At 42.6% G+C, this 25,584-nt stretch overlaps 2 protein-coding genes and 1 non-coding gene across 11 annotated transcripts in view; 2 read left to right on the top strand and 1 right to left on the bottom strand.

Moving 5' to 3' along the window:
• The first annotated feature begins 3,330 nt into the window (after positions 1-3,330).
• LOC106604415 (microfibril-associated glycoprotein 4) lies at positions 3,331-6,514 on the top strand. The gene is made up of 5 exons (XM_014199013.2): positions 3,331-3,443; positions 3,602-3,793; positions 4,108-4,204; positions 4,329-4,496; positions 5,474-6,514. Exons 1-5 carry the CDS (start codon positions 3,438-3,440, stop codon positions 5,722-5,724), a joined length of 714 nt encoding a protein of 237 aa, XP_014054488.1. The 5' UTR covers positions 3,331-3,437; the 3' UTR covers positions 5,725-6,514.
• Positions 6,515-12,771: 6,257 nt separating this feature from the next.
• trnaa-agc (transfer RNA alanine (anticodon AGC)) lies at positions 12,772-12,844 on the bottom strand. Its single transcript has one exon. It is a non-coding gene; the product is annotated as a tRNA-Ala (tRNA).
• Positions 12,845-12,886: 42 nt separating this feature from the next.
• Positions 12,887-25,584, top strand: part of LOC106604406 (bromodomain-containing protein 8) — a 58,120-nt gene continuing 45,422 nt past the window's right edge. For 2 of the 9 annotated variants that reach the window (XM_082975087.1, XM_014198997.3), the window contains exons 1-8: positions 12,887-12,976; positions 22,864-22,960; positions 23,098-23,167; positions 24,447-24,496; positions 24,621-24,743; positions 24,966-25,046; positions 25,223-25,287; positions 25,405-25,565. In XM_082975087.1, coding sequence (XP_082831213.1) covers positions 12,958-12,976; positions 22,864-22,960; positions 23,098-23,167; positions 24,447-24,496; positions 24,621-24,743; positions 24,966-25,046; positions 25,223-25,287; positions 25,405-25,565 — 666 coding nt within the window. In that variant the 5' untranslated portion in view covers positions 12,887-12,957. Of the gene's footprint in view, positions 12,977-13,070; positions 13,202-13,489; positions 13,644-21,811; positions 21,907-22,089; positions 22,238-22,293; positions 22,658-22,764; positions 22,784-22,863; positions 22,961-23,097; positions 23,168-24,446; positions 24,497-24,620; positions 24,744-24,965; positions 25,047-25,222; positions 25,288-25,404; positions 25,566-25,584 lie in introns of those variants that run through there. The other 7 variants (XM_014199000.3, XM_014198995.3, XM_014198996.3 and 4 more) reach the window with 7 other exon arrangements.

The following is a 25,584-nucleotide window of genomic DNA, read 5'->3' as shown; positions in this document are numbered from 1 at the left end:
GCTTTGACATTTACTTTCTTTGCTTTGGTTCCGTCCAGCCCCTTTTCCCCATATTACTGTATGAAGGAATAAATAAATTCCCAGTAAACGGTAAATTCTCTGCCTTTGTCATCCTTACTCGCACCTACAGTCCCATACCTCTTTCACTCCACGGGGAGTTGTTGTACATAACACCCTTGGACTTGAGAAGCTGCACTGCTTATTGTACTTTTAAATAAAAATTGAAAACATGGCTCAAATCTATTCAAAACTGTACACGATTTATCTGTGGTTCCTCATATGTAAGATGACAGTTGAAGATAGTGTTTTTTTATTACGAATAAGTTGTTGTTGTTAGAATTATATATTATTGGATGTAATGTATTTGTATTTTGTATTGTTTTAGTGAGTGTTTGTATAGTGGCTGTGTAAAGACCCTTACCTTCCCTGGGACTACGGGTGCAAATTAGCTTTTGGCTAGCCCCTGCACATTTACATGAATGTTGCATTATTGTAATATTGATGTTGATTAATGTGCATTGTCCCCTATAAATAAATACATCAAATATATAGGGTTCACAGCATTACAAACAGAAAGGGACTTAACGGGTTGCTCCTAAAAACAGTATTGGTCTAAAAGCATTGAAGTGCTACCACCAACATAGCCTCATAAATACCAGACTGATTCACGCTGCGTAAAAGGGTTTAATGTAAGCTTGTGAGTTCAGGTGGCTTTGTGAGGCTACCACCAACATTCAACCTTCTATCTGTAAGCCAGTAGTCAGTGACCTGCTGGTGGCAATAAAAGATTAATGTTCATGATCTGAAAATGACAATGGACCATACAGTATTCTTCTTCTGACCTTTCTGTCACCACCAATAACAACATTCGTTCACAGAACACCACACACGGAACACAGAACACAATGAACAGGAAACTCAGATGCTGTGGATTCCACCTATCCCCCACTACCTACATTCCAACCACCTGCATTCCTTTCAGTGACAGTTCAGGCCTGCCATACACAGGTAAGACCAAATTCTAGCAACCTAAAGGTTGTGTGTTCAAATCTGATCACGGACAACTTTAGTATTTTAGCAACTTTTCAACTATTTACTACTTTTTAGCTACTTTTCAACTACTTAGCATGTTCACTAACCCTTCCCCTAACCTTAACCCTTTTAGATAACCCTTCCCCTAACCTTAACCCTTTTAGATAACCCTTCCCCTAAACCTGAACTTAACCCTAACCCCTAGAATTCGTAACATATCATTTGTTATGCAAATGTAACATATGATACTAAATTGGGTGTCTCAGATTTACAGTACATACAGAATAATACGAAATGCTCTGAGACCCGGTTGCTTTTGATCACCTGAGTAAGCTCCACTCATTGCACTGGCGCAGTCATAGCCTTGACCATGGCATTTGTTCACTGATATCCCCTTATACATCCAATCCATTTATTTCCGTGTGTTTCGTGTTCTGTGTTCCGTGTTCCGTGAGGGAATGTTGTTGTTGGTGGTGATAGAAAGATCAGAAGAAGAATACTTTATTGTCCATTTGTCATTTTTAGATCCTGATCTTTTATTGCCACCAGCAGACCACCATACTGATCACTGGCTAACCAACAGTGAGTTGAATGTTGGTGGTAGCCCTTCACTGCTTTAAACCCTTCAACCAGGGGTGTCAAACTCATTCCATGGAGGATTACAAGGGAGGAGAGAAAACCAGCAGACATTCGGCCCTCCGTGGAACGAGTTTGACAAGTGCCTTAAACTGAACTACCAGATAGGAATGTTGGCAAAAAGTCACGTCTACAAAACTTAGTGCACTGTGTTCGTAAAAGATTCTAGCTTTGGGAATAGAACAATGTATTGAGATCAGATGTTTCATCGATGAGAACATTTTAAGAACCAGATTTAGATTCTCTGCTGCCAAAACAGAGGATTGGCACACACCAGGTGCTTGTGACCAGGGACCTTATTTTCATGTCAAGTCCAACATTGTAATTTCGTCATATAGCACTTACGATAAAATATGTACGTACCAACATTTTACAACTATGTAATTTAAGTAGATTTTTGCATGAAATTGTGTGATTTATGAATGAAACATGCATATTTGTGATTAACACAAATTAATTAATGGGTGTAGATGTTATATAAACCAGATTTTTTATTATAGTTTAAGAAATGATCGTACACATTTATAAATGAGGCCCCTGACAAACGATCTTGATTGAGAGGTGAACCCAGATTGTATGAGTTTTTGGCAACAACAAATATTACACAAGCATTGTGGTGATACTGCACAATTGTTCTGTAACCATTTTTGTGCAGACCAACTCTTCGTTGTATCACACACCATTGTATCACAACCTGTTGTATCACAACCATTGTGTCAAATCCATTGTACAACGTGAGTGTGTATGGGACCCACTAAAGAGTGTTGCCTCTTTATTTAACCTGCAGGTAAGTCATTGAGAACACATTCTCTTTTACAATAATGACTTGACCAAGAGGGAGCAATGACACTACAGACAAAGCACTTTTTTTTTCGTATTTTTTTACTCGTTTACAGAAATATTTACATCATGGCTAGGGTGCACACAACATTAAAAACAGAAAGAGAATTAACGAGTAGCTCCTAAAAACAGTATTGGTCTAAAAGCATTGAAGTGCTACCACCAACATAGCCTCATAAATACCAGACTGATTCACGCTGCGTAAAAGGGTTTAATGTAAGCTTGTGAGATCAGGTGGCTTTGTGAGGCTACCACCAACATTCAACCTTCTATCTGTTAGTCAGTAGTCAGTGACCTGCTGGTGGCAATAAAAGATTAATGTTCATGATCTGAAAATGACAATCGACTATATGATAGGCCAGTGAGTCAACTTGGAAACAGAAAAAAATCATCTGTTTAGAGTGTTTGCATTTTCTAAAAACTCTACAATAGCAACCCAACTTACCATAGCTAAGCCACCTCACTATAGACCTACCTATCTAAAACAGTCACTATTACAATGTACTACTACTACTACTACTACTCCTCCTCCACAGTTACAACATGCACCACTACTGCAGTCACAACTTCTACAGTTATCCCACAACATGCCCACTACTATTTCGGTCACCAACAACAACATTTCCTCACAGAAAGATACGATTTAGAACTGGATTGCTGTTACACTGTGATTTGTGCAACCTGTGTAACGTCACGTGACCTGTTTGAATCCTCTAGTGTTGGGTTCCACCTCTCCATCATGTTTATGTTAATATGTAAATTAATATTCATATATGGCTGTATAAAAGTCTTCCTAAAGCTCAGAGCGCTAGAACAGAAACAGTGGACACTGATGCTCGTCAGTTCAACTAACTGTTTTTTCTAACCTCTATCGTATTCAATATTTCTGTTTAAGGTTTGAACTTGAGGCTGAAAATCTTCGAACTATAATGATGGTGAGACTGACTTAAATCAAATAATTGTATTTTCTTGAAGATGTTATGTGTGAATTAAATTGAAAGGTAGAGGTTTTGTTTGAAACTTGAAATCACCTATCTCTCTCTGTGTCTCTCTCTCTAACTTTCTCTATTTCTCCGCTCCCTCTCTCTCTAAGGCTCACATGTTGGCAGTGTTACTTCTGGCTGTTGTAGCAGTCCATTCTGCCCCTCGATGTGATATCAACCTGGATGCAGACTGTAATGAAGTCTACAACATCTCGCAAGCAAGTGGCGTCTACCCCATCTACCCCTTTTTGACACCTGTTCAGGTGTACTGTGACATGAACACGGATGGAGGCAAGTGGACTGTGACTATCATAGTACTATGTTGGGCTCTTATTAACATTTCTATCCTTACAGATCATGTGAACAGTTGCTAAACATCTCTGTCTGTCTGTCTGTCTGTCTGTCTGTCTGTCTGTCTGTCTGTCTGTCTGTCTGTCTGTCTGTCTGTCTGTCTGTCTGTCTGTCTGTCTGTCTGTCTGTCTGTCTGTCTGTCTGTCTGTCTGTCTGTCTGTCTGTCTGTCTGTCTGTCTGTCTGTCCTCCCTCTGTCTGTCCTCCCTCTGTCTGTCCTCCCTCTGTCCTCCCCGTCCTCCCTCTGTCCTCCCTCTGCCCCCCCAGGTAATCCAGAGGAGAATAGATGGATCTCTGAACTTCTACAGACGCTGGAACCAGTACAAAGTTGGTTTTGGAAACCCAGAGGGAGAATACTGGCTAGGTGAGAATTTACTTTAGCAAAAAATACGAAAAGAATCCCCCAAAAGAAGATGAAACAAGTAGAGTATACAAATGATAACTTTGTATACTGTAATCTGCAATCTGATCTGGCGTTGTCTCTTCAGGATTGGAGAACATCCACCTTCTCACTAAGAGGAGGAAGTATGAGCTGAGGGTAGACATGGAGGACTTTGAAGGAAACAGTGTGTTTGCCATGTACTCTTCCTTCTATTTGGACTCTGAGGCAGACGGATACAAGCTACATGTCACTGGATTCACCAATGGAGGAGCAGGTGAGTGAGAGACAACATTTGTTGTTTTTGCCTTGTCGGTGATACCATTTTCAAAGATGAACACAAGTCATTCACACAATGTGCTCTGGCTTCACAGCTGTCTGAGAACAAATGCTGTGTTTTTGTCCTATAAACGTTAGAGCACTTTAAAGGGTAATTTTCCTGAAAAAAATGTGTGCTTGCTTCAGTTGTCACTCATCCTTAAATTGTCAACTTGTCAACTTCACATTCATCATCTCCAGCACCACCCCAACATCAAAGTGTGAAAACAGCACTTTACTATGTGTTCTGGTCAAAAGGATAGAGGAAGATTGGCTATGTTTCTGATTATGTCATTGGAAAAACTTTTAACATCATCTGGTGTGTATTTTCACCAACTATGAGTAGGCAAATGTTACTTTACTAACCTTCGCCTGCTCAGAGTTGGTTAAAAATCACATGATATTAACCAGATCATCCAGAAACACTTTTGACATCATCTGGTGTGCATCCGCCCTTTTTAAAAAAAATATTTTTTTACATATGTTGGTGTTGGGGTGGTGCTGGAAATGATGAATATGAGGTTGAAAAGTGGTGTAATTTCCTATAAGAATTTTGTATGCTAGTGGAAATGTATGGAAGTTGAAATTGTTAGAGGCCAGTGTTTGAAAATGTAATAGTAGTAGTGACTGTGTTGGAAATAGTAGTGGGCCTGTAGTGGGATATCTGTAGAAGTTGTGACTGCAGTAGTGGTGCATGTTGTAACTGTAGCGTAGTAGTAGTAGTAGTAGTAGTAGTAGTAGTAGTAGTAGTAGTAGTAGTATGCAGCCCAGAAGTAATAGTAGTAACAGTACATTGCAGTAGTAATAGTGACTGTTTTAGATAGGTAGGTCTATTGTGAGGTAATTATATGGCTTAGCTATGGTAAGTTGGGTCGCTATTGTAGTATTTTTAGAAAATGCAAACACTCTAAACAGACAATTTTTTCTGTTTCCAAGGTGACTCACTGGCCTATCATAGCGGGTCGATGTTCAGCACCTTCGACAAAGACCAGGACACTTGGTCTGACAACTGTGCAGCTACTTACTATGGGGCATTTTGGTATGGTTCTTGTCACCACGCTAACATCAATGGAGAGTACCTATGGGGAACCACCAAACATTTCGCTACAAGTGTCAATTGGAATCACTGGAAAGGTTATCATTATTCTCTGAAAGGTGTCTCTATGAAGATTAGACCAGTGCCTTAGACCAGTGGGGTAGCTACCTTTGATAAACAGCCACATATAACTCTTTATTACTGGTTGATTACAATTTTTAACAGTAAGCCGGCTAAGTCATTGATCCAACTTTCTGGAACAGCCTCAGACAATCATAGTCCCCTGTACCAGATTAAAGTGAAATGTGGGATATCAGGGCTGTTCACTTTTATATACACTGTCTGTTATGTATGCTATGAGTGTTTCTGATCTGACCAGATTTAATTAATGTTGTTATGTTTATCAACTGTCACAAACATTGGACTCGCTCCAGGCCTACTACATTCCAGACACCTGCCAGATCTCACAACGCCTGGATATGAATTTCATATATTGTAGCGACCCTGTGTCTGATGCTAGTACAGTAGTTGAACAGTAGTTGATGCAATGCAATGACTGCAATGTAATCAGCCTGGAATGAGGCCAATGTTACAATATAAGATATGCAGTGTATGTGTGTCTGTGTGGTAGCAAAAGGCATTATGTTTAACATTCGTAGGCCTGGTATTAAGCCTAGTCCTGGACTATAATGCACTTTCAATGACCATATTCCATTGATAATTATTGTTTGTCCAGGATTTGGCTTAAATCTGGGTCTGGGAAACCGTCCCTTATTGCATAAATGTGTTGTTCTACTTTTATGGCTGCCATGAGCTCACGTCACTTTGCTATGATAAGATTTAATGAGTCCTGAAAATGATATCTGATATAGATAAAACAATCCAAACGGTGAACTTTTAATGAGTTGATTTAACTTTTTAATAAAGATTAGTTGAGAAAAGATGTGCTGATACTTTCTACGAAGCACACACACATCATGCTTCATAACTGCATTTGAGATGCCTTTTGATACACTTATGATGCATTATAACGCTTGCTTTAAGCTGTCATATTCATAGGGGTGACTAACTGGAGTCATAAGAACCAATCAAATAATTGCTACTGATGGCACCAAGTCATATTATATCAAAATGCCATGATAGCATCTATAGCTATTGCACTTCAGCAGAGCAAGATCAGCAGTGTCATGAAGTTGGCCTGTGGGTAAGGTTTATGACCCCCCCATAAATAACTTTCTCCCTTCCCCTCTCTTTCTGACCCTACTGAAGGACTGTTGAATAGCCTTTGTTAAATATAGAGAGTCTGGGAACATCAAACAAATGGGGAAAAGGAACCATATTTTGGTAATAAAACCAGTTGGAAATATGCTTTGGAACTTAACGAGTATGGATGTCAGTTCGGTTGTCATCTGAGACATTATGACTGATGACAGGACGACATAAACTGTACCTGGGAAAATATACACCCTCTAGTTATCAGAGTCACATGGAATTGTTATGCAATTGAAATGTTTGATATTGAAATTAGTTTGTTAGGAGATTAAATGTAATTTTAGCTTCCAATTGAGAGAATTGGATTTTCATAAGGAAAGTGCCCTGCTTGATGAGTGGCCCGCCCCTGTGAAGAGACAGGGGTTATAAACGATGAAACACACGCTCCTCCCCTCACCACTATATAAGACAATGAGACAATGTAACGGGGTTCCACTACGTGAGGTCTGCAGCCTCTGCGTTACAAGGACACACATGTCAAGTACAGAACTAAGCCAACCTCGGCGTGAGCTTTGGTTGTGAATGGTATGAACTTTGAACTTATTCACTACAGAAGTGATACTTCCTAGCCGTTGAGTTAGCAGCGGCCGCTGTAGACGTGGGCTAGGAAAGGACGGACGGCGGATCCAGTCTAACACAGACGAAGATACCACAACGTATCCAATTTACCACCAGAGACATTCTTCCGAGGACAGGAAGATCTCTCTTGGCCAACCCAGCCTACTATCTACGACCAATCTACCGAAGCGCAGCTCAGAGTAAATATTTATTGCATTTTCCTTTTCCAAATGGGCGGTAATTTAGAATGCATAAGATACTGTATTTAAGATAGCATAGCTGTTTCTTTGTTCCTCAGTCTTCCCGCTCTTTCATTCAAGCCCAACCCCCTTTCTTTGTGTAACAAGCTGCCATGTCGGCTCTGTCCACCAGGGGCGTTTTCTGTATGACATCATTTGTATTCTGTGTATATGTAATTCTGTGTGATTAGTTAGGTATTTAGTAAATAAATAATTAAACCCAATTTTGTATTGCTGATTCAACTTGTTAGCCTGGGTCCGTGAAGATAACCAAGAATTTACAACTTTCATCATGAGACTGAAAACTTGTGAGGATTAATATTGACGGCTATCGATGTAAAATATGAATAGGTCTTTAAGAGTTTATTCAGAAGATAACGGCTCTATAAACACTCTTCCGTGGTGTCCCGACTTTCTAGTTAATTACATTTACATGATTAGCTAATCAGGTGATATTAATTACAGAGAAAGGATTTTATAGGATAGCATATCATATCACTTAATCCGGCATAGCCAACGACACGACAGCAGGAAACCTTGTACAGTACCTATAGGTAAAAATGTGACAGAAAAGTCTAAACAGGATCCTTGGGACGTTAAACTCTGAAGTCACCCCATTGAAGTTTAAAAACGGTTAGGGTTGGATAAGGGCAGTGGTCCCACATTATTTTTTATATGTACAAATATTTTTGGGTGGGGAGGCTTGCCTGTTTTGCATGTATTTTGGCATTAATACATGTCACATATCAGTTTGCTAACCATGTAAAAAATATATATATCATTGAGTTAAAAAAGCCGCATACAAACATGGTCTCTTTTTTGTTTTCTTGAGTAAGGCAGTTCCAAAATGCAGGTGTTTCAGCCTAGCTCAGTGCTTTCTGTGGTGGTGGGGCAAGCCAGCAGAAAATAGGAGCATTGCACCGTGATTGGCTTAGTGTTCTGTCACTCATGGGGAAACTACGTCACCAGTCCTTAGTAAAGGTAGACATAGAAAATTCAAGCCCTTTAGGTCCTGCCATAGAGTTACATTAGAAGTGCCCTTAAGGTCATTGGCCAAAGATAAAATGACGTCAAATCACGTTATATGTACAGTAGCTTTGATTGGACTGATCATGTCAACATATTACTTTCAAAATCTTAGCTAGCAGTCATCGTCATGAATCACGTAGACAATCTACTGGCAAATCCTTTTTATTCCTTGTCATATGAACATAAATAATGAAGAGAAAGTATAGATAAAATGTATCGGTGCTCATCGGCCATTGGACATAAACATTACACAATAAGTTGGAAATCGCAAATTCAACAATGAGTGGTTTGGAAGGAATCGGTGACAGTGGCTAAATGCAAGCATTGCAACTGGGAAGTTGGGAATAAACGAGCTCAGACTGGGAAAATACGTTTTGAACGGTCATCCAAATCGGAATTGTAAATCCGGCATCTTTCTCTTTCTTTGATGACAGAATTTGACCACGAAGGACCGCCAGGCCACATTCCTGTTCAAGTGAGCACATCACAACAAGGTGAGTCCAAACATTTCTTATATGCTGCCACATAAATGATGTAATATGAGGGAGATATGTATACTGTAGCTAAGAAATACTAAGCATATGTTGTGTAGTAAGCGGCTAGTAGCTCATGTGCCTCACCCTAATAATTTTGTCTAATTTCACCTCTTTATTTCGCTTAACATTACTATTCTGACTCGGTGGTGCACATGTAGCCTATAACCTGTTTTTGAGAAATGTCATCATCAAATATTGTAAGAGCTTTCATTGTCTGCTTATATGCCCCCTTTATTTATCCTACGGTTCTGACTTGGTCTACAGGGAAAATACTGTAAGAGGGACCATGTTCTGAATTCTGTCGCTTTACATATCAAAAGTGCTGAACACATAGTTACATTAACTACGTTCGTCTTAGTTCGCTCATTAATGTCTTAATCGAAATTACGGAATGCCTCTTATCCGCTCATCATTCCCTTATGCCATAGTTTGTACATCAATTGTCAGTAGAAACCACATTTGTTTAAGCAAGTCAGCCATATCAGCTATGTTTTTTAAAAAGGCAGTAAACGAGGCTGAATGAAGTGTTTCGCTGCCAGACAAGGCTCCGCTGATAGCCATGTGTAGTGGTGGTAAGGATTCACTCCATTGTGCTGGAAAGAAAGCTCTGCTGTTGGGACAGCTTTATTTAGGCCCTAACAGTTTCTGGGCACCGCTTGTCGTTGTTGTGTTGTGTAGTGGCTTTGCTGGCATGCATCTAAAAAAAAAAGTGGAGTTAGTCCCACCAAGATTTACATGCTAAAATCGCCACTGGGTAAGGGTTATGGGTTAGGGTCAGGGTAGATTCGTCTTAAGGGTCCCAGTTAGCATCTACCATTCTGTGACATTGGCTGATTTATGATTTAATACAAGGCCTGTGTCAGGGGCGTCGTAAAGGACAGACCAAGGCACAGCGGGTATCGTGCTCATCTTCTTTTTTATTACGAGTGAACACTTAAACAAAATAAACCAACGCCAAACAACAGTTCTGTAAGGACACAAGGACTATACGAAAAACAACCACCCACAAAACCCAAAGGAAAACAGGCTGCCTAAGTATGGCTTCCAATCAGAGACAACGAAAGACACCTGCCTCTGATTGGAAACCACACTCGGCCAAACCTGGAAAACGGAACATAGAAAATGAAAACTAGAACCAAAATAGACCAAAAACCCCTAGACCAAAAACCCCAAAACACACAAAACAAACACCCTCTGCCACGCCTTGACCATACTACAATGACAAAAGACCCCTTTACTGGTCAGGACGTGACAGTACCCCCCCCCCCCCCCCCCAAAGGTGCAGACCCCGACTGCACCTCAAAACAAAAAACCCCACAAAACCCCAAACCAAAACGGAGGGTGGCCACTGTCAACGACGGTCCCTGTGCTAAACCCCCTTCCCTATCCTCCCACTACGGAGGTGGCTCTGGCTCTGGGCGTAGCTCCCGTTCAGAAGACTGGGCTGCGCGGCATTGCTGGAGGCCCCGGGCTGAGAGGCGTCGCTGGAGGCCCCCGGCTGAGAGGTGTCGCTGGAGGCCCCCGGCTGAGAGGCGTCACTGGAGGCCCCGGGCTGAGGAGCGTCGCTGGAGGCCCCGGGCTGCGGAGCGTCGCTGGAGGCTCCGGGCTGCGGAGCGTCGCTGGAGGCTCCGGGCTGCGGAGCGTCGCTGGAGGCTCCGGGCTGAGGAGCGTCGCTGGAGGCTCCGGGCTGAGGAGCGTCGCTGGAGGCTCCTGGCTGAGGAGCGTCGCTGGAGGCTCCGGGCTGAGGAGCGTCGCTGGAGGCTCCTGGCTGAGGAGCGTCGCTGGAGGCTCCGGGCTGAGGAACATCGCTGGAGGCCTCCTGCGTGGAGCTGGGACCGGTCTCCCTGGACTGGGGAGCAGGCGCAGGGTAAGCTGGACCAAGGAGACGCACTGGTGGCCAGATGCACTGCGCCGGCGCACTTCTCCCTGGCTGCCGGCCAACTCTCGCCCGGCAACGCTGCGGAGCCCGTACTGACCGCACCGGACTGTGTGTGCGTATGGGCGACACTGTGCGCATTTCTGCATAGCTCGGTGCTCTCCTCGTCAACCGCTCCCCACGGTAAGCACGGAGAGTTGGCTCAGGACTCCACCCTGACTCTGCCCAACTCCCCGTGTGCCCCCCACCCCAAAAAATTGGGGGCTGCCTCTCAGGCTCCTGTAGCTCCCTTAACTTCTCCTCCCAGAATCACCGTTCCGCCTCCCAAGTCCATTCGTCTCCACGCTTCTCCTGCTCCTTACCCCGCTGCTTGGTCTTCTTTAGGTGGGTGGTTCTGTCAGGGGCGTTGTAAAGGACAGACCAAGGCGCAGTGGGTATCGTGCTCATCTTCTTTTTTATTACGAGTGAACACTTAAACAAAATAAACCAATGCCAAACAACAGTTCCGTAAGGACACAAGGACTATACGAAAAACAACCACCCACAAAAACCAAAGGAAAACAGGCTGCCTAAGTATGGCTTCCAATCAGAGACAACGAAAGACACCTGCCTCCAATTGGAAACCACACTCGGCCAAACCTGGAAAACGGAACATAGAAAATGAAAACTAGACCAAAAACCCCAAAACACACAAAACAAACACCCCCTGCCACGCCCTGACCATACTACAATGATAAAAGACCCCTTTACTGGTCAGGACGTGACAGGCCTGTATCACCTATCCAATTGAGTCGGTCTCTCTTGTGAATAGTCTGTGGCTATTAGCAATGTAGCATTCGTAAAGCGTTTATATGTACCACCAAAATACTCTTAATGTAACAAGATCTCATATAACTAGATCTCTTTGAGAAGATCTGATGGACAAGTGGTGACTTGTACAGAAAAGCAGATGCAATGTCAACCAGATGCAAATTAAAGAAGTCGCAGTGCCCATTGAGTTCATTTAAAAAAAAATATTTAACCTGGCAAGTCAGTTAAGAACAAATTCTTATTTACAATGACGGCTGTCCGGATAAACCAAACATCCATTCAGCACTCACATTATAGATACACACGGTGGTGCATGGTAGTACACATCCGTAGGATACTCCCATTACTCCTATGATAAATGTCCTACTTTACTCATAACCCGACACAACGAATGTATTTTTTTTATCATACATTTGACATGCTTCCATGTCGTCTTAATCAATAAATTACATCATACCTAAAAACACTTTCATTCTAAATGTAAAACTGTTAACACAATTCATTTTACATACTGTACTTTAGGATGATTTGGACATGATGGGTGAAAAAGGTCACAAAAGTTCAGTGGTGTAAAGTAGTGTATACTTTAACTTTCACTTTTGATACTTAAGTATATTTGAGCAATTCTATGTACTTTTAATACTTAAGTATATTTCAAACCAAATATTTTTAGACTTTTACTCAAGTAGTATTTTACTTGAGTTATTTTCTATTAGGGTATCTTTACTTTTACTCAAGTTTGACAATTGAGTACTTTTTTCACCACTGCAAAAGTTAGAAATTATGTTGCTGTTGTATTTTTCTAACATAAAACAGAAGCAAAAGAACTTGATCATACTACCTCAGAAAGCTAATTTTATCACATGCAATTCAAAGAATGGAGGATGCGGGCATCGATCCCGCTACCTCTCGCATGCTAAGCGAGCGCTCTACCATTTGAGCTAATCCCCCTGTGTTAAATGAGAGGGTATTTGATTTCTTGGTATGTCATTGTCCGCGCCTGTGCTACATTGAAATGATTCCGGCGGAAGTTTAGTAGCGAGGCCCTGTCGACAAAGAAAAAAATGTCGAGTGGAGTCGGGAGTGAGTATTATTTGTTATTGTTTGCTAGCTTGCAAATGTAGCTACAACGTACACATACATTTCAAATGTAATGTACAATATGTTCGTAGCTAGCTGGCTTTATACATTATATTCGTCTAGTTAGCCTTCCTGGGTTTTGTTAGCGCCGGGCAAGCTAGCTAACAATGTGTTCCTAGCTACTCAGCACGCACCTTCCTAGCCGAATATGGTAAACAACAAAAACAGGTATTGGGTTAGATTACCTAGTTAGCTAAGTGGTGATGTTATGCTTTTCTAGCTAGCTAGATTTAACCTTTCTTTGCATTAACAAGATTGTAGCTTGCTGTTTAACTAACTAGTTAGGTCAGAGCTCAAATCTAGGCTAAGGTTGGTTCCCCTTGCGCAGCGACCTGTCAAATCCAGGGATGCAAACTAGTCACATTTCGGCGAAATTCGCCGTTTTGAATCCAAAATAGGTGATTTACGTAATTCGTGTAGATCCGATGAGAAAAGTTTTTTTGGGGGGGGGGATCACTACTGGCTGTAAGTGAACGAGTGATGCGCGTTTGGAGCAATATTGGCTGTATCCAAGGCTCAGCCAATCGTTCACATAACAACAGAATGCAGCGCAGCACGCGACTGAAGAAAGAACAGACAACCAACTATCCGCGCGCGCTCTGGAAAGGAGGTGAGGGAGAAAGTGTGGTGGAACAAGTATTAGCGTTGCATCTTGCTAGCTGGATCGAATTCTCCATTAGCTAGCCATAAAAATGTTGAGCAACATTATCCAATTTATCTGATCAAATAATTTAGTTTATGTTGTGAAAATGTGCTTTCCAATAGTCGGACAGCTAACGTTAGCTAACTAACTTTACAACATCAGATGAGCTAACATTAGTAACCTAACCAATTCGCTATCGAATTAACTGGTATATACGACTCCTTGCCGTTCCTCAAATTCTAAGGCATTAGTTGCTTACTGGACCCTGGCAATCTTTGTGAAACGTTAACTAGCAAACGAACGAACCACTATCTGTTAACTAATGTTTTCCCTCTACAGTATGTCATTACATTTTCAGAATGAGAGAATTCGGTGAAAATTAGGCGTTGCTTGTTAAACAAGTGGATTCAGGGATCTAGTGTAGTTGGAGCTGGGCCTGGCTTAAACTGGATGCCACTATAGAGGTGAAAGGAACACCACACACTTTCCCTCTTTCTCACTTTTTGCTGGGGCAATGTAGTAATGTGCAGTGTAGCCCAAAGATATATTGTTTTTGTTGTGTTGAACTTGACAGTAACACGTGTGTGAGAGAGTGAGGGGGATTATACTTTGTTTTACTCAGTGAACGTTATGTTTGCACACGTGTAGCCTTGTGCACTTGATGTGTGTCTATAGTGGCCACTATAATAGAGCAAATATAGAATGTCTGTTTGTTTCATTCAATTTCTACTTCAAGATGTTCTTTCCCAAGAGCAATATTTATGTGTGTGGTCACAAGCGTTCTATTATGAAGGCTGTCATGGCTAACTGCAATATTAGTGTATTGTTTTTTTCTCAAGACTTGAGTGTCATTTGCATTCTAGGCAACAAATAATATTGGATTGCTTTCTTCACATTTTTTAGCTCTGAGTTAGGTTCACATTAACCACTTTTTATTTTACACACAGAGACTGATCATGTAGATCATATTCTTTGTTGTTTAATTAGTTAACCTGCATTTCCCTCTTTGCATGTTTCAGTGAGAGAAAAAAACTCATATTTTTAGGCCCTCAGCAGTTTGCATCCCTGGTCAAATCTAAGTTAGCCTAATAATAGACTAAAGGAGCATAATGTTACTCCTTGTAGTCCAAGACCTTACATGTTCTATTTAGAGGCGATTTGGCTCTGGCAGCCAAATATTCCATCTAAGTGTCCAACCTGGACTTAGGGTTAGGCGTAGCTTTTGATCATGACTCTCAGTAATGAGTCATTAGAGGAAGGAGTCTTCTGTAAGGGGAAGTTTTGCTAAGAGCCAGGACACTCGGTCTGAACATTAACATGAATCGATTCTCAATTGCGGTACAGTTCTAGAAGCATGAATCCCTCTTCTTTCATATCACATCGAAATAATTTCACAAATACACACTTACTGTTTTAGCACAGTTGCAGGCGACAGTATTTGTCAGTGACAACAGGTTTGTGGCGTCCGTCTTCCGTTTACACACAGGTGTTTGTAGACGCAGATAGGTAATTAGCACTGTCTTCCGTCTGTTTTCTGTAAACTAGCGCTGTAACATGGACATATGGCAGTGTGTGAAACTAAAAACTATAAAGGTTTTAGAAGAAAAAAATTGCTGATATGAAAGACGTTGTGTTTCCAAAACCGTACCGCAAGCGATGCATGTTTATTTTACCTTTATTTAACTAGGCAAGTCAGTTAAGAAAAAATTCTTATTTTCAATGACGGCCTAGGAACAGTGGGTTAACTGCCTTGTTCAGGGGCAGAACGACAGATTTTTACCTTGTCAGCTCGGGGATTCGATCTTGCAACCTTTCGGTAACTAGTCCAACGCTCTAACCACTAGGCTAGCTGCCGCTCCTGTGTTAAGGTTTAGAGCAAGCATCTGGGCTCTTAACTTCCCTGGGCTAGCGTCCCACCCTAGTCAACAGCCTGTGGAATCGCGTGGCGCGAAATACAAATACCTCAAAAATGCTATAACTTCAATTTCTCAAACATATGGCTATTTTACACCATTTTAAAGACAAGACTCTCGTTAATCTAACCACATTGTCCGATTTCAAATAGGCTTTACAGTGAAAGCAAAACATTAGATTATGTCAGGAGAGTACCCTGCCAAAAATAATCACACAGCCATTTTCAAAGTAAGCATATATGTCACAAAAACCAAAACCACAGCTAAATGCAGCACTAACCTTTAATGATCTTCATCAGATGACACTCCTAGGACATTATGTTATACAATACATGCATGTTTTGTTCAATCAAGTTCATATTTATATCAAAAACCAGCTTTTTACATTAGCATGTGATGTTCAGGACTAGCATACCCACCGAAAACTTCCGGTGAATTTACTAAATTACTCATGATAAACGTTCACAAAATACATAACAATTATTTTAAGAATTATAGATACAGAACTCCTTTATGCAATCGCGGTGTCAGATTTTAAAATAGCTTTTCGGCGAAAGCACATTTTGCAATATTCTGAGTATATAGCTCGGCCATCACGGCTAGCTATTTTGACACCCACCAAGTTTGGGACTCACTAAACTCAGAATTACTATTAGAAAAAATGGATTACCTTTGCTGTTCTTTGTCAGAATGCACTCCCAGGACTTCTACTTAAACAACAAATGTTGTTTTGGTTCCAAATAATCCATAGTTATATTCAAATAGCTCCGTTTTGTTCGTGCGTTCAGGTCACTATCTGAAGGGTGACGCGCGAGCGCATTTCGTGACAAAAAAATTCAAAATATTCCATTACCGTACTTAGAAGCATGTCAAACGCTGTTTAAAATCAATTTTTATGCTATTTTTCTCGTAAAATAGCAATAATATTCCAACCGGGCAACGTTGTATTCATTAAAGGGCTGAAAGAAAAAAATTGAGAATTCTCGTGAACGCGCATCTCAGTCTCACTGTCCCCAGGCTGACCACTCACAAACTCTCCTGCTGTTTTTCGCCCAGAGACAGCAGACACCCCATTCCACTTTCTGGCGGCTTTAGAGAGCCAATGGGAGCCTTAGAAAGTGTCATGTTACAGCACAGATGCTGTATTTTTGATTGAGATACAACAGAAGGACAACAAATTGTCAGACAGGGCACTTCCTGTATGGAATCTTCTCAGGTTTTGGCCTGCCATATGAGTTCTGTTATACTCACAGACACCATTCAAACAGTTTTAGAAACTTTAGAGTGTTTTCTATCCAAATCTACTAATTATATGCATTTTCTCGTTTCTGGGCAAGAGTAGTAACCAGTTTAAATCGGGTACGTTTTTTATCCGGCCGTGCAAATACTGCCCCCTAGCCCCAACAGGTTTTAAAGGGATAACCCACCCCCCGAAGAAAAAAAATCATGAAACTCCTGTCAATTTGGTGGAAGCTTACAGTGCCTTCAGAAAGTATTCACACCCATAGATTTTCCCCCCCCCATTTTAATTTGTTACAACGTGGGATTTAAATGGATTTCAATTGCAATTTTTTTGTCAATGATCTACACAAAATACTCTGTCAAAGTGGAAGAAAAATGCGAAAATTTAGTTAAATATTTATGAAAAATAAAGCACTAATAAACTCAGCAAAAAAAGAAATGTCTCTTTTTCAGGACCCTGTCTTTCAAAGATAATTCATAACAATCCAAAGAACTTCACAGATCTTCATTGTAAAGGGTTTAAACACTGTTTCCCATGCTTGTTCAATGAACCATAAACAATTAATGAACATGCACCTGTGGAACGGTCGTTAAGACACTGACAACTTACAGGCAGTAGGCAATTATGGTCACAGTTATGAAAAAACAACACCTGCACAGGATCGGTACATCTGAACATCACACCTGCGGAACAGGTACAGGATGGCAACAACTGCCCGAGTTATACCAGGAATGCACAATTCCTCCATCAGTGCTCAGACTGTCCGCAATAGGCTGAGAGAGGCTGGACTGAGGGCTTGTAGGCCTGTTGCAAGGCAGTTCCTTACCAGACATCAGCGGCAACAACGTCGCCTATGGGCACAAACCCATCATCGCTGGACCAGACAGGACTGGCTAAAAGTGCTCTTCACTGACGAGTTGTGGTTTTGTCTCACTAGGGGTGATGGTCGGAGTCGCGTTTATCGTCGAAGGAATGAGCGTTACACCAAGGCCTGTACTCTGGAGCAGGATCGATTTGGAGGTGGAGGGTCCGTCATGGTCTGGGGCGGTGTGTCACAGCGTCATCGGACTGAGCTTGTTGTCTTTGCAGGCAATCTCAACGCTGTGCGTTACAGGGAAGACATCCTCCTCCCTTATGTGGTACCCTTCCTGCTGGCTCATCCTGACATGACCCTCCAGCATGACAATGCCACCAGCCATACTGCTCGTTCTGTGTGTGATTTCCTGCAAGACAGGAATGTCAGTGTTCTGCCATGGCCAGTGAAGAGCCCGGATCTCAATCCCATTGAGCACGTCTGGGACCTGTTGGGACCTGTTGGATCGGAGGGTGAGGGCTAGGGCTATTCCCCCCCCCAGAAATGTCCGGGAACTTGCAGGTGCCTTGGTGGAAGAGTGGGGTAACATCTCACAGCAAGAACTGGAAAATCTGGTGCAGTCCATGAGGAGGAGATGCACTGCAGTACTGACTGTTACTTTTGATTTTGACCCCCCCCCCCCCCCCCTCCCCTTTGTTCAGGGACACATTATTCCATTTCTGTTAGTCACATGTTTGTGGAACTTGTTCAGTTTATGTCTCAGTTGTTGAATCTTGTTATGTTCATACAAATATTTACACATGTTAAGTTTGCAGAAAATAAACGCAGTTGACAGTGAGAGGACGTTTCTTTTTTTGCTGAGTTTATATCTTGATTACATAAATATTCAACCCCCCTGAGTCAATACATGTTACAATCACCTTTTGGCAGCGATTACAGCTGTGAAGCTTTCTGGGTAAGTCTCTAAGTGTGTCTATTGGAAAGCAGACTGAATAAATGTTTTCCTCTAGGATTTTGCCTGTGCTTAGCTCTATTCAATTTTTATAAAAAAATTTAAAAAAAAAAAAAACATTTTAAGTGCTCCCTAGTCTTTGCTGATGACAAGCATACCCATAACATAATGCAGACACCATGCTTGAAAATATGAAGAGTGGTACTCAGTGGCGTGTTGTGTTGGGTTTTCCCCAAACAATGTTTTGTATTCAGGACATAAAATTAATTTCTTTGCCAAATTGTTGCAGTTTTATTTTAGTACCTTTTTGCAAACAAGATGCATGTTTTGGAATATTTTTATTCTGTAAAGGCTTCCTCCTTTTCACTCTGTCATTTAGGTTAGTATTGTGGATTAACTACAATGTTGCTGGTCCATCCTCAGTTTTATCCTATCACAGCCATTAAACTCTAAAGTCACCATTGGCCTCATGGTGAAATCCCTGAGTGGTTTCCTTCCTCTCCTGCAACTAATTTAGGAAGGACACCTGCATCTTTGTATTGATACACCAACCAAAGTGTAAATAAGGATGAGGTAGTCATTCAGAAATCATGTTATAACATTATATTGCACACAGAGTAAGTCCAGGCAACTTATGTGACTTGTTAAGCAAATTATTACTCCTGAACTTTAGGCTTGCCATAACAAAGGGGTCGAATACTTGTTGACCGAAGACATTTCAGCTTTTCATTTATTAATTTGTAAACATTTCTTAAAAGATAATTCCACTTTGACATTATGGGATATTATTTGTAAACCGGTGACCCAAAATCTCAATTTAACCATCAAACAGGCAAAGCGTCAATACAGGACTAAGATTGAATCGTACTACACTGGCTCTGACGCTCGTTGGACGTGGCAGGGCTGGCAAACTTTTACAGACTACAGAGGGAAGCACAGCCACGAGCTGCCCAGTGACACGAACCTACCAGACGAGCTAAATTATTTCTATGCTCGCTTCTAGGCAAGTAACACTGAAACATGCATGAGAACACCAGCTGTTCCGGACGACTGTGTGATCACGCTCTCCGTAGCCGATGTGAGTAAGACCTTTAAACAGGTCAACATTCACAAGGCTGCGGGGCCAGACGGATTACCAGGACGTGTACTCCGAGCATGCGCTGACCAACTGGCAAGTGTCTTCACTGACATTTTCAACCTGTCCCTGACTGAGTCTGTAATACCAACATGTTTCAAACAGACCACCATCGTTCATGTGCCCAAGAACACCAAGGTAACCTGCCTTAATCACTACCGACCCGTAGCACTCACGTCTGTAGCCATGAAGTGCTTTGAAAGGCTGGTCATGGCTCACATCAACACCATTATCCCAGAAACCCCAGACCCACTCCAATTTGCATACTGCCCCAACAGATCCACAGATGATGCAATCTCTATTGCCCTCAACACTGCCCTTTCCCAACTGGACAAAAGGAACACCTATGTGAGAATGCTATTCATTGACTACAGCTAAGCGTTCAACACCATAGTGCCCTCAAAGCTCATCACTACGCTAAGGACCCTGGGACTAAATACCTCCCTCTGCAACTGGATCCTGGACTTCCTGACGGGCCGCCCCCAGGTGGTAAGGGTAGGGAACAACACATCCACCACGCTGATCCTCAGCATGGGGGCCCCTCGGGTCAATGCTCAGTCCCCTCCTGTACTCCCTGTTCGCTCATGACTGCATGGTCAGGCACGACTCCAACACCATCATCAAGTTTGCCGATGACTACAGTGGTTGGCCTGACCACGATGAGATGGCTCATAGGGAGGTCAGAGACCTGGCCGTGTGGTGCCAGGACAACAACCTCTCCCGCAACGTGATCAAGGCAAAGGAGATGATTGTGGACTACAGGAAAAGGAGGACAGAGCATGCCCCCATTCTCATCGACAGGCTGTAGTGGAACAGGTTGAGAGCTTCAAGTTCTAGGGTGTCCACATCACCAACGAACTATCATGGTCCAAACACACTAAGACATTCGTGAAGAGGACACGACAAACCAATACCCCCTCAGGAGACTGAAAAGATTTGGAATTGGTCCTCAGGTCCTCAAAAGGTTCTACAACTGCACCATCGAGAGCATCCAGACTGGTTGCATCACTTACTGGTGTGGCAACTGCTCGGCCTCCGACCGCAAGGCACTACAGATGGTAGTGCGTACGGCCCAGTAAATCACTGGGGCCAAGCTTCCTGCCATCCAGGACCTCCTATACCAGGCGGTGTCAGAAGAAGGCCCTAAAAAATTGACTCCAGCCCCCCTAGTCATAAACTGTTCTCTCTGCTACCGCATGGCAAGCGGTACCGGAGCACCAAGTCGAGGTCCAAAAGGCTTCTTAACAGCTTCTACCTCCAAGCCATAAGACTCCTGAACAGCTAATCAAAGGGCTACCCAGACCCCTCTTTTACGCTGCTGCTACTCTGTTTATAATCCATGCATAGTCACTTTAACTCTACCTACATGTACATATTACCTCAATTACCTTGACTAACCGGTGCCCTGCACATTGACTCTACTGGTACCCCCTGTATATAGCCTCGCTAGTGTTATTTTACTTCTGCTGTTTAATTATTTGTTACTTTTTTAAATAACACTTTTTTTCCCTTCATTCTTAAAGCATTGCTGGTTAAGGGCTTGTAAGTAAGCAGTCTTGTAAGTAAGCATTTCACAAAGGTACAGCTGTTGTATTTGCTGGAGACGAAGATTATATTTTACCTTTATTTAACTAGGCAAGTCAATTAAGAACAAATTATTATTTTCAATCACGGCCTAGGAACAGTGGGTTAACTACCTTGTTCAGGGGCAGAACGACAGATTTTTACCTTGTCAGCTCGGGGATTCGATCTTGCAACCTTTCGGTTATTAGTCCAACGCTCTAACCACTAGGCTACCTAGGGGATAATACGCTCATGTCGCCAAATCAGCCAGTAGATAGTATGGGCATACTTCTCTAGAAAACATCCATCTGTTGATATCGTCATGACAAAGTAGATATGCTCAGTGAAATATATAAACAGTGTACCAAATTATTAATTTCTGTTTCTCCTTCCAAGTACCATGTTGCACTGCACCATGTGTGTCTGTGGGAAACAGATATTACAGAAAGGATGGGGGAGGTATCCCAATGGGCAATAAATGGAGAAACGCCCCACCCAATTGACTGTCGACCCATTGCATTCACGTTGTCCTAATCCTGCACGCGGTTGCTAAACTAATCGTCACGCAATCCCTTGTCAAAGTCGGGGTACCTGCCTATTTTCCTCAAAAGTACGTCATGTTACGATTCCAAAGCTATACGATACTACAGAGATTACTACGTTAATTATCACACATCTTGGAAAAGATTTGCAATGTTGTACTTCTTGTTTGCGAAATTCATGCTAAGGTTCTGTTTTTGAGAAGGCGCCCGATTGATTCCCATTCACTACTTGAAGGAGAGCTCTCCTTGTCCCAGAATGCACCGCGTGGCCAATTGACGATACACGGTCAACGTACACAATGGCCGTTAATACGATTCAAATAGTATTAACGGCCGCAAAAGTATCTCTGTGTGAAAGAAACGTGCTCTGGGCAGATACGAACTGCAAGTTGAACTCTTGTGAGAGAGACTTACATTTATAGCTCAGTTTGTTTAGCCGATTGCTAGCTAGCTACTTCACGTGCTGGTATTGTTGTGTGTAGCTATGTTTTCTAGCTACTTAACTAGCCAGCCAGCCCAGAGAGAGCATTGTATTGTGGGTTTTGTAGTAGACTTGAGCTGCAACAGATTTCCCAAAAAGATTTTCACGTTTCATCCAACCTTGTTATAATGACAAGATGAAACATTTGTTCACAAAAATAGTTATCACATATTAGTGTTATTTAACACTGTTAATCATAGGAATTAGTGGTTTGGGGGTGATTTATCCTACCCGAGTGGCATAGTGGTCTAAGAGACTGCATCTCAGTGCAAGTACCTGGTTTGAATCCAGTCTGCATCACATCTGGCCGTGATTGGGTGGTGCAAAATTGGCCCGGGGTAGGTCGTCATTGTAAATAATAATTTATTCTTAACTGACTTGCCTAGTTAAATAAAGGTAAAAAATATATAGGTTTTAACAAAACTCCCCCGGCCAGAAGATACTATCGTCTATAGGAGCTAAAGGTAGTTAGCATCTATGTATGGGCTATTGCTAACTTACCTCTTCCAATCTTCATAATTTCCTTATCTCTGTCTTTATGTAGAACACAAGATGCTGTCCGTTGGCCCGACGGAACCGTGGTCATTGAGGGAGAAACTATGCCTAGCCTCCTCTGTTATGAGGAGCGGAGACCAAAACTGGTAAACAAACACACACTACCAACTTTTTCCCATATGTCACTGTCTGCATCTAAATGTTTTTCTTTCTCTAGTGTGCATAGTAAACTTTTATACATGGTCATTTGTGTACACTACTTGATTGTCCTCCTGCCTTTCAGGGTGTCTGTCAGCAGAGCCATCAAGCCTTTCTCAGAGCAAGGCCGCCCTCCAGACTGGTTTTCTCAGAAGGTATGAGACAGACACGCTGTGACACAACAATTAATCTCTGTCATGATGAACAAGGTTAAAAGGTCAGCTACTATATATGAGTACATGACCAAAAGTATGTGGACACCTGCTAGTCGAACATCTCATTCCAAAATCATGGGCATTAATATGGAGTTGGTCCCCCATTTGCTGCTATAACAACCTCCACTCTTCTGGGAAGGCTTTCCACTAGATGTTAGAACATTGCTGTGGGGACATTCTTCCATTCAGCCATGAGCATTAGTGAGGTTGGGCGATTAGGCCTGTCTCGAAGTCGGCATTCCAATTCATCCTAAAGGTGTTTGATGAGATTGAGGTCAGGGCTCTGTGCAGGCCAGTCAAGTTCTTCCACACCGATCTCGACAAACCATTTCTGTATGGACCTCGCTTTGTGCACAAGGGAATTGTCATGCTAAAACAGAATCGTCTAGAATGTCATTTTATGCTGTAGCGTTAAGATTTCCCTTCACTGAAACTAAGGGGCCTAGCCCGAACCATGAAAAACAGCCCCAGACCATTATTCCTCCTCCACCAAACTTTACAGTTGGCACTATGCATTCGGCAGGTAGCATTCTCCTGGTATCCACCAAACCCAGATTCGTCCGTCGGACTGCCAGATGGTGAAGCGTGACTAATCACTCCAGAGAACGCTTTTCCACTGCTCCAAAGTCTAATGGTGCCGAGCTTTACACCACTTCCAGCCGACGCTTGGCATTGCACATGGTGATCTTAGGCTTGTGTGCGGCTGCTTGGCCATGGAAACCCATTTCATGAAGCTCCCGACAAACAGTTCTTGTGCTGACGTTGTTTCCAGAGGCAGTTTGGAACTCAGTAGTGAGTGTTGCAACCGAGGACAGGCCATTTTTACGCGCTTCAGCACTCGGCAGTCCCGTTCTGTGAGCTTGTATGGCCTACCACTTTGCTCAGCTGTTGTTGCTCCTAGATGTTTCCAATTCACAATAACAGCACTTACAGTTGTTTGGGGCAGCTCTAGCAGGGCAGAAATTTGACAAACTGACTTGTTGGAAAGGTGGCATCCAATGACGGTGCCACTTTGAAAGTCACTGAGCTCTTCAGGAAGGCCATTCTACTGCCAATGTTTGTCTATGGAGGTTGCATGGCTGTGTGCTCAATTTTATACACCTGTCAGCAACTGGTGTGGCTGAAATGGCCGAATCCACTAATTTGAAGTGGTGTCCACATACATTTCTGTGTATATATAATGTATCTAACTTGCTGTCTGTGTCTCTGACCCCCACAGCACTGTGCGTCTCAGTATTCTGAGCTGCTGGAGACCACAGAGGCTCCAAAGTGAGTACACAAACACACACATGCGCTTTATTGGAGTATTCTGTTGCGTAGGCAGCACTCCAGCTGTCATCAGAGCAGTTCCCACAGAGTGTAATCATGTGTCTAATGTACATTGCTGTTTCAGGCGTAAGCGTGGGGAAAAGGGTGAGGTGGTGGAGACCATCGAGGATGTGATCGTTCGAAGACTTACTGCCGAGAGGATAGAGGAGCTGAAGAAACTACTGAGAGACACACAGGACAAATACAGGTCAATACACACGGGCACTCTTGTTCACACACCCATTCAACCTCTCACTCTGTCTTTCGGTCTCTCTCTCTCTCTCTCTTGTTATCTCTCTCACGTTACACACACACACACTCATGCACACTCCCACTCACACATAAAACCCATCACTCTCAATGCATAGCCAATGTTTCTGTTCAAAGCCATTGTAGATGACAATGTGACCTCTACTTCCTGCTCTGACAGGAAGCTGAAGAAGGAGGTGGATCTGATCCAGACCGGACATCTGGACTCCCGGCTGGAGGAGCTGTGGACAGACGTATCACAGTAAGAAACCGGTCTGTCTGTCCACCTGTCTGTCTCTCGGTTTGTGTCTGCATGCCTGTCTGTCCACCAGTGTCTTTGTGTTTATTTGTTGTATACACTACGTTGTGATTCAGAGTGTACTTTCTGTACCAGATTTAGCAGTGAAGATTGTGTTTTAAAATGGTTTTGTTTGGAAGGAAAAAGAAGCAGGATGAGGATGAGGCAGATCTTAAGAGGAAGACCATAGATACAGCCTATCAGGGTAAGCTTTGGCCTAATAGTAATAATAATAATCCAAATGTTTGGGCGCCACTGATTGGACCAATGATTAAGCTCAGGAACTACTAGTGATAATAACCCGTACTCTCTCTGATCTCAGCTCGCCAAGCGGTTAAGAACACGCCCAAGCGGGTGCCCAGTGTCACTGTACGCTCCCCTCTGGGTGCCAGTCCCACGAGCATGGAGGCACAGACAGATACCCCCACACCCCCAACAGACACAGCCATGCCCCAGGCAGAGGAGACCTCTGGCACCACTGTGGTAAGGGAAGGACCCAAGT

This window comes from Salmo salar, chromosome 05 (genome assembly GCF_965601325.2).
Source record: "Salmo salar chromosome 05, fSalSal1, whole genome shotgun sequence".
NCBI lineage: Eukaryota > Metazoa > Chordata > Actinopteri > Salmoniformes > Salmonidae > Salmo > Salmo salar.
This window is presented reverse-complemented; position numbering and strand designations above follow the sequence as displayed.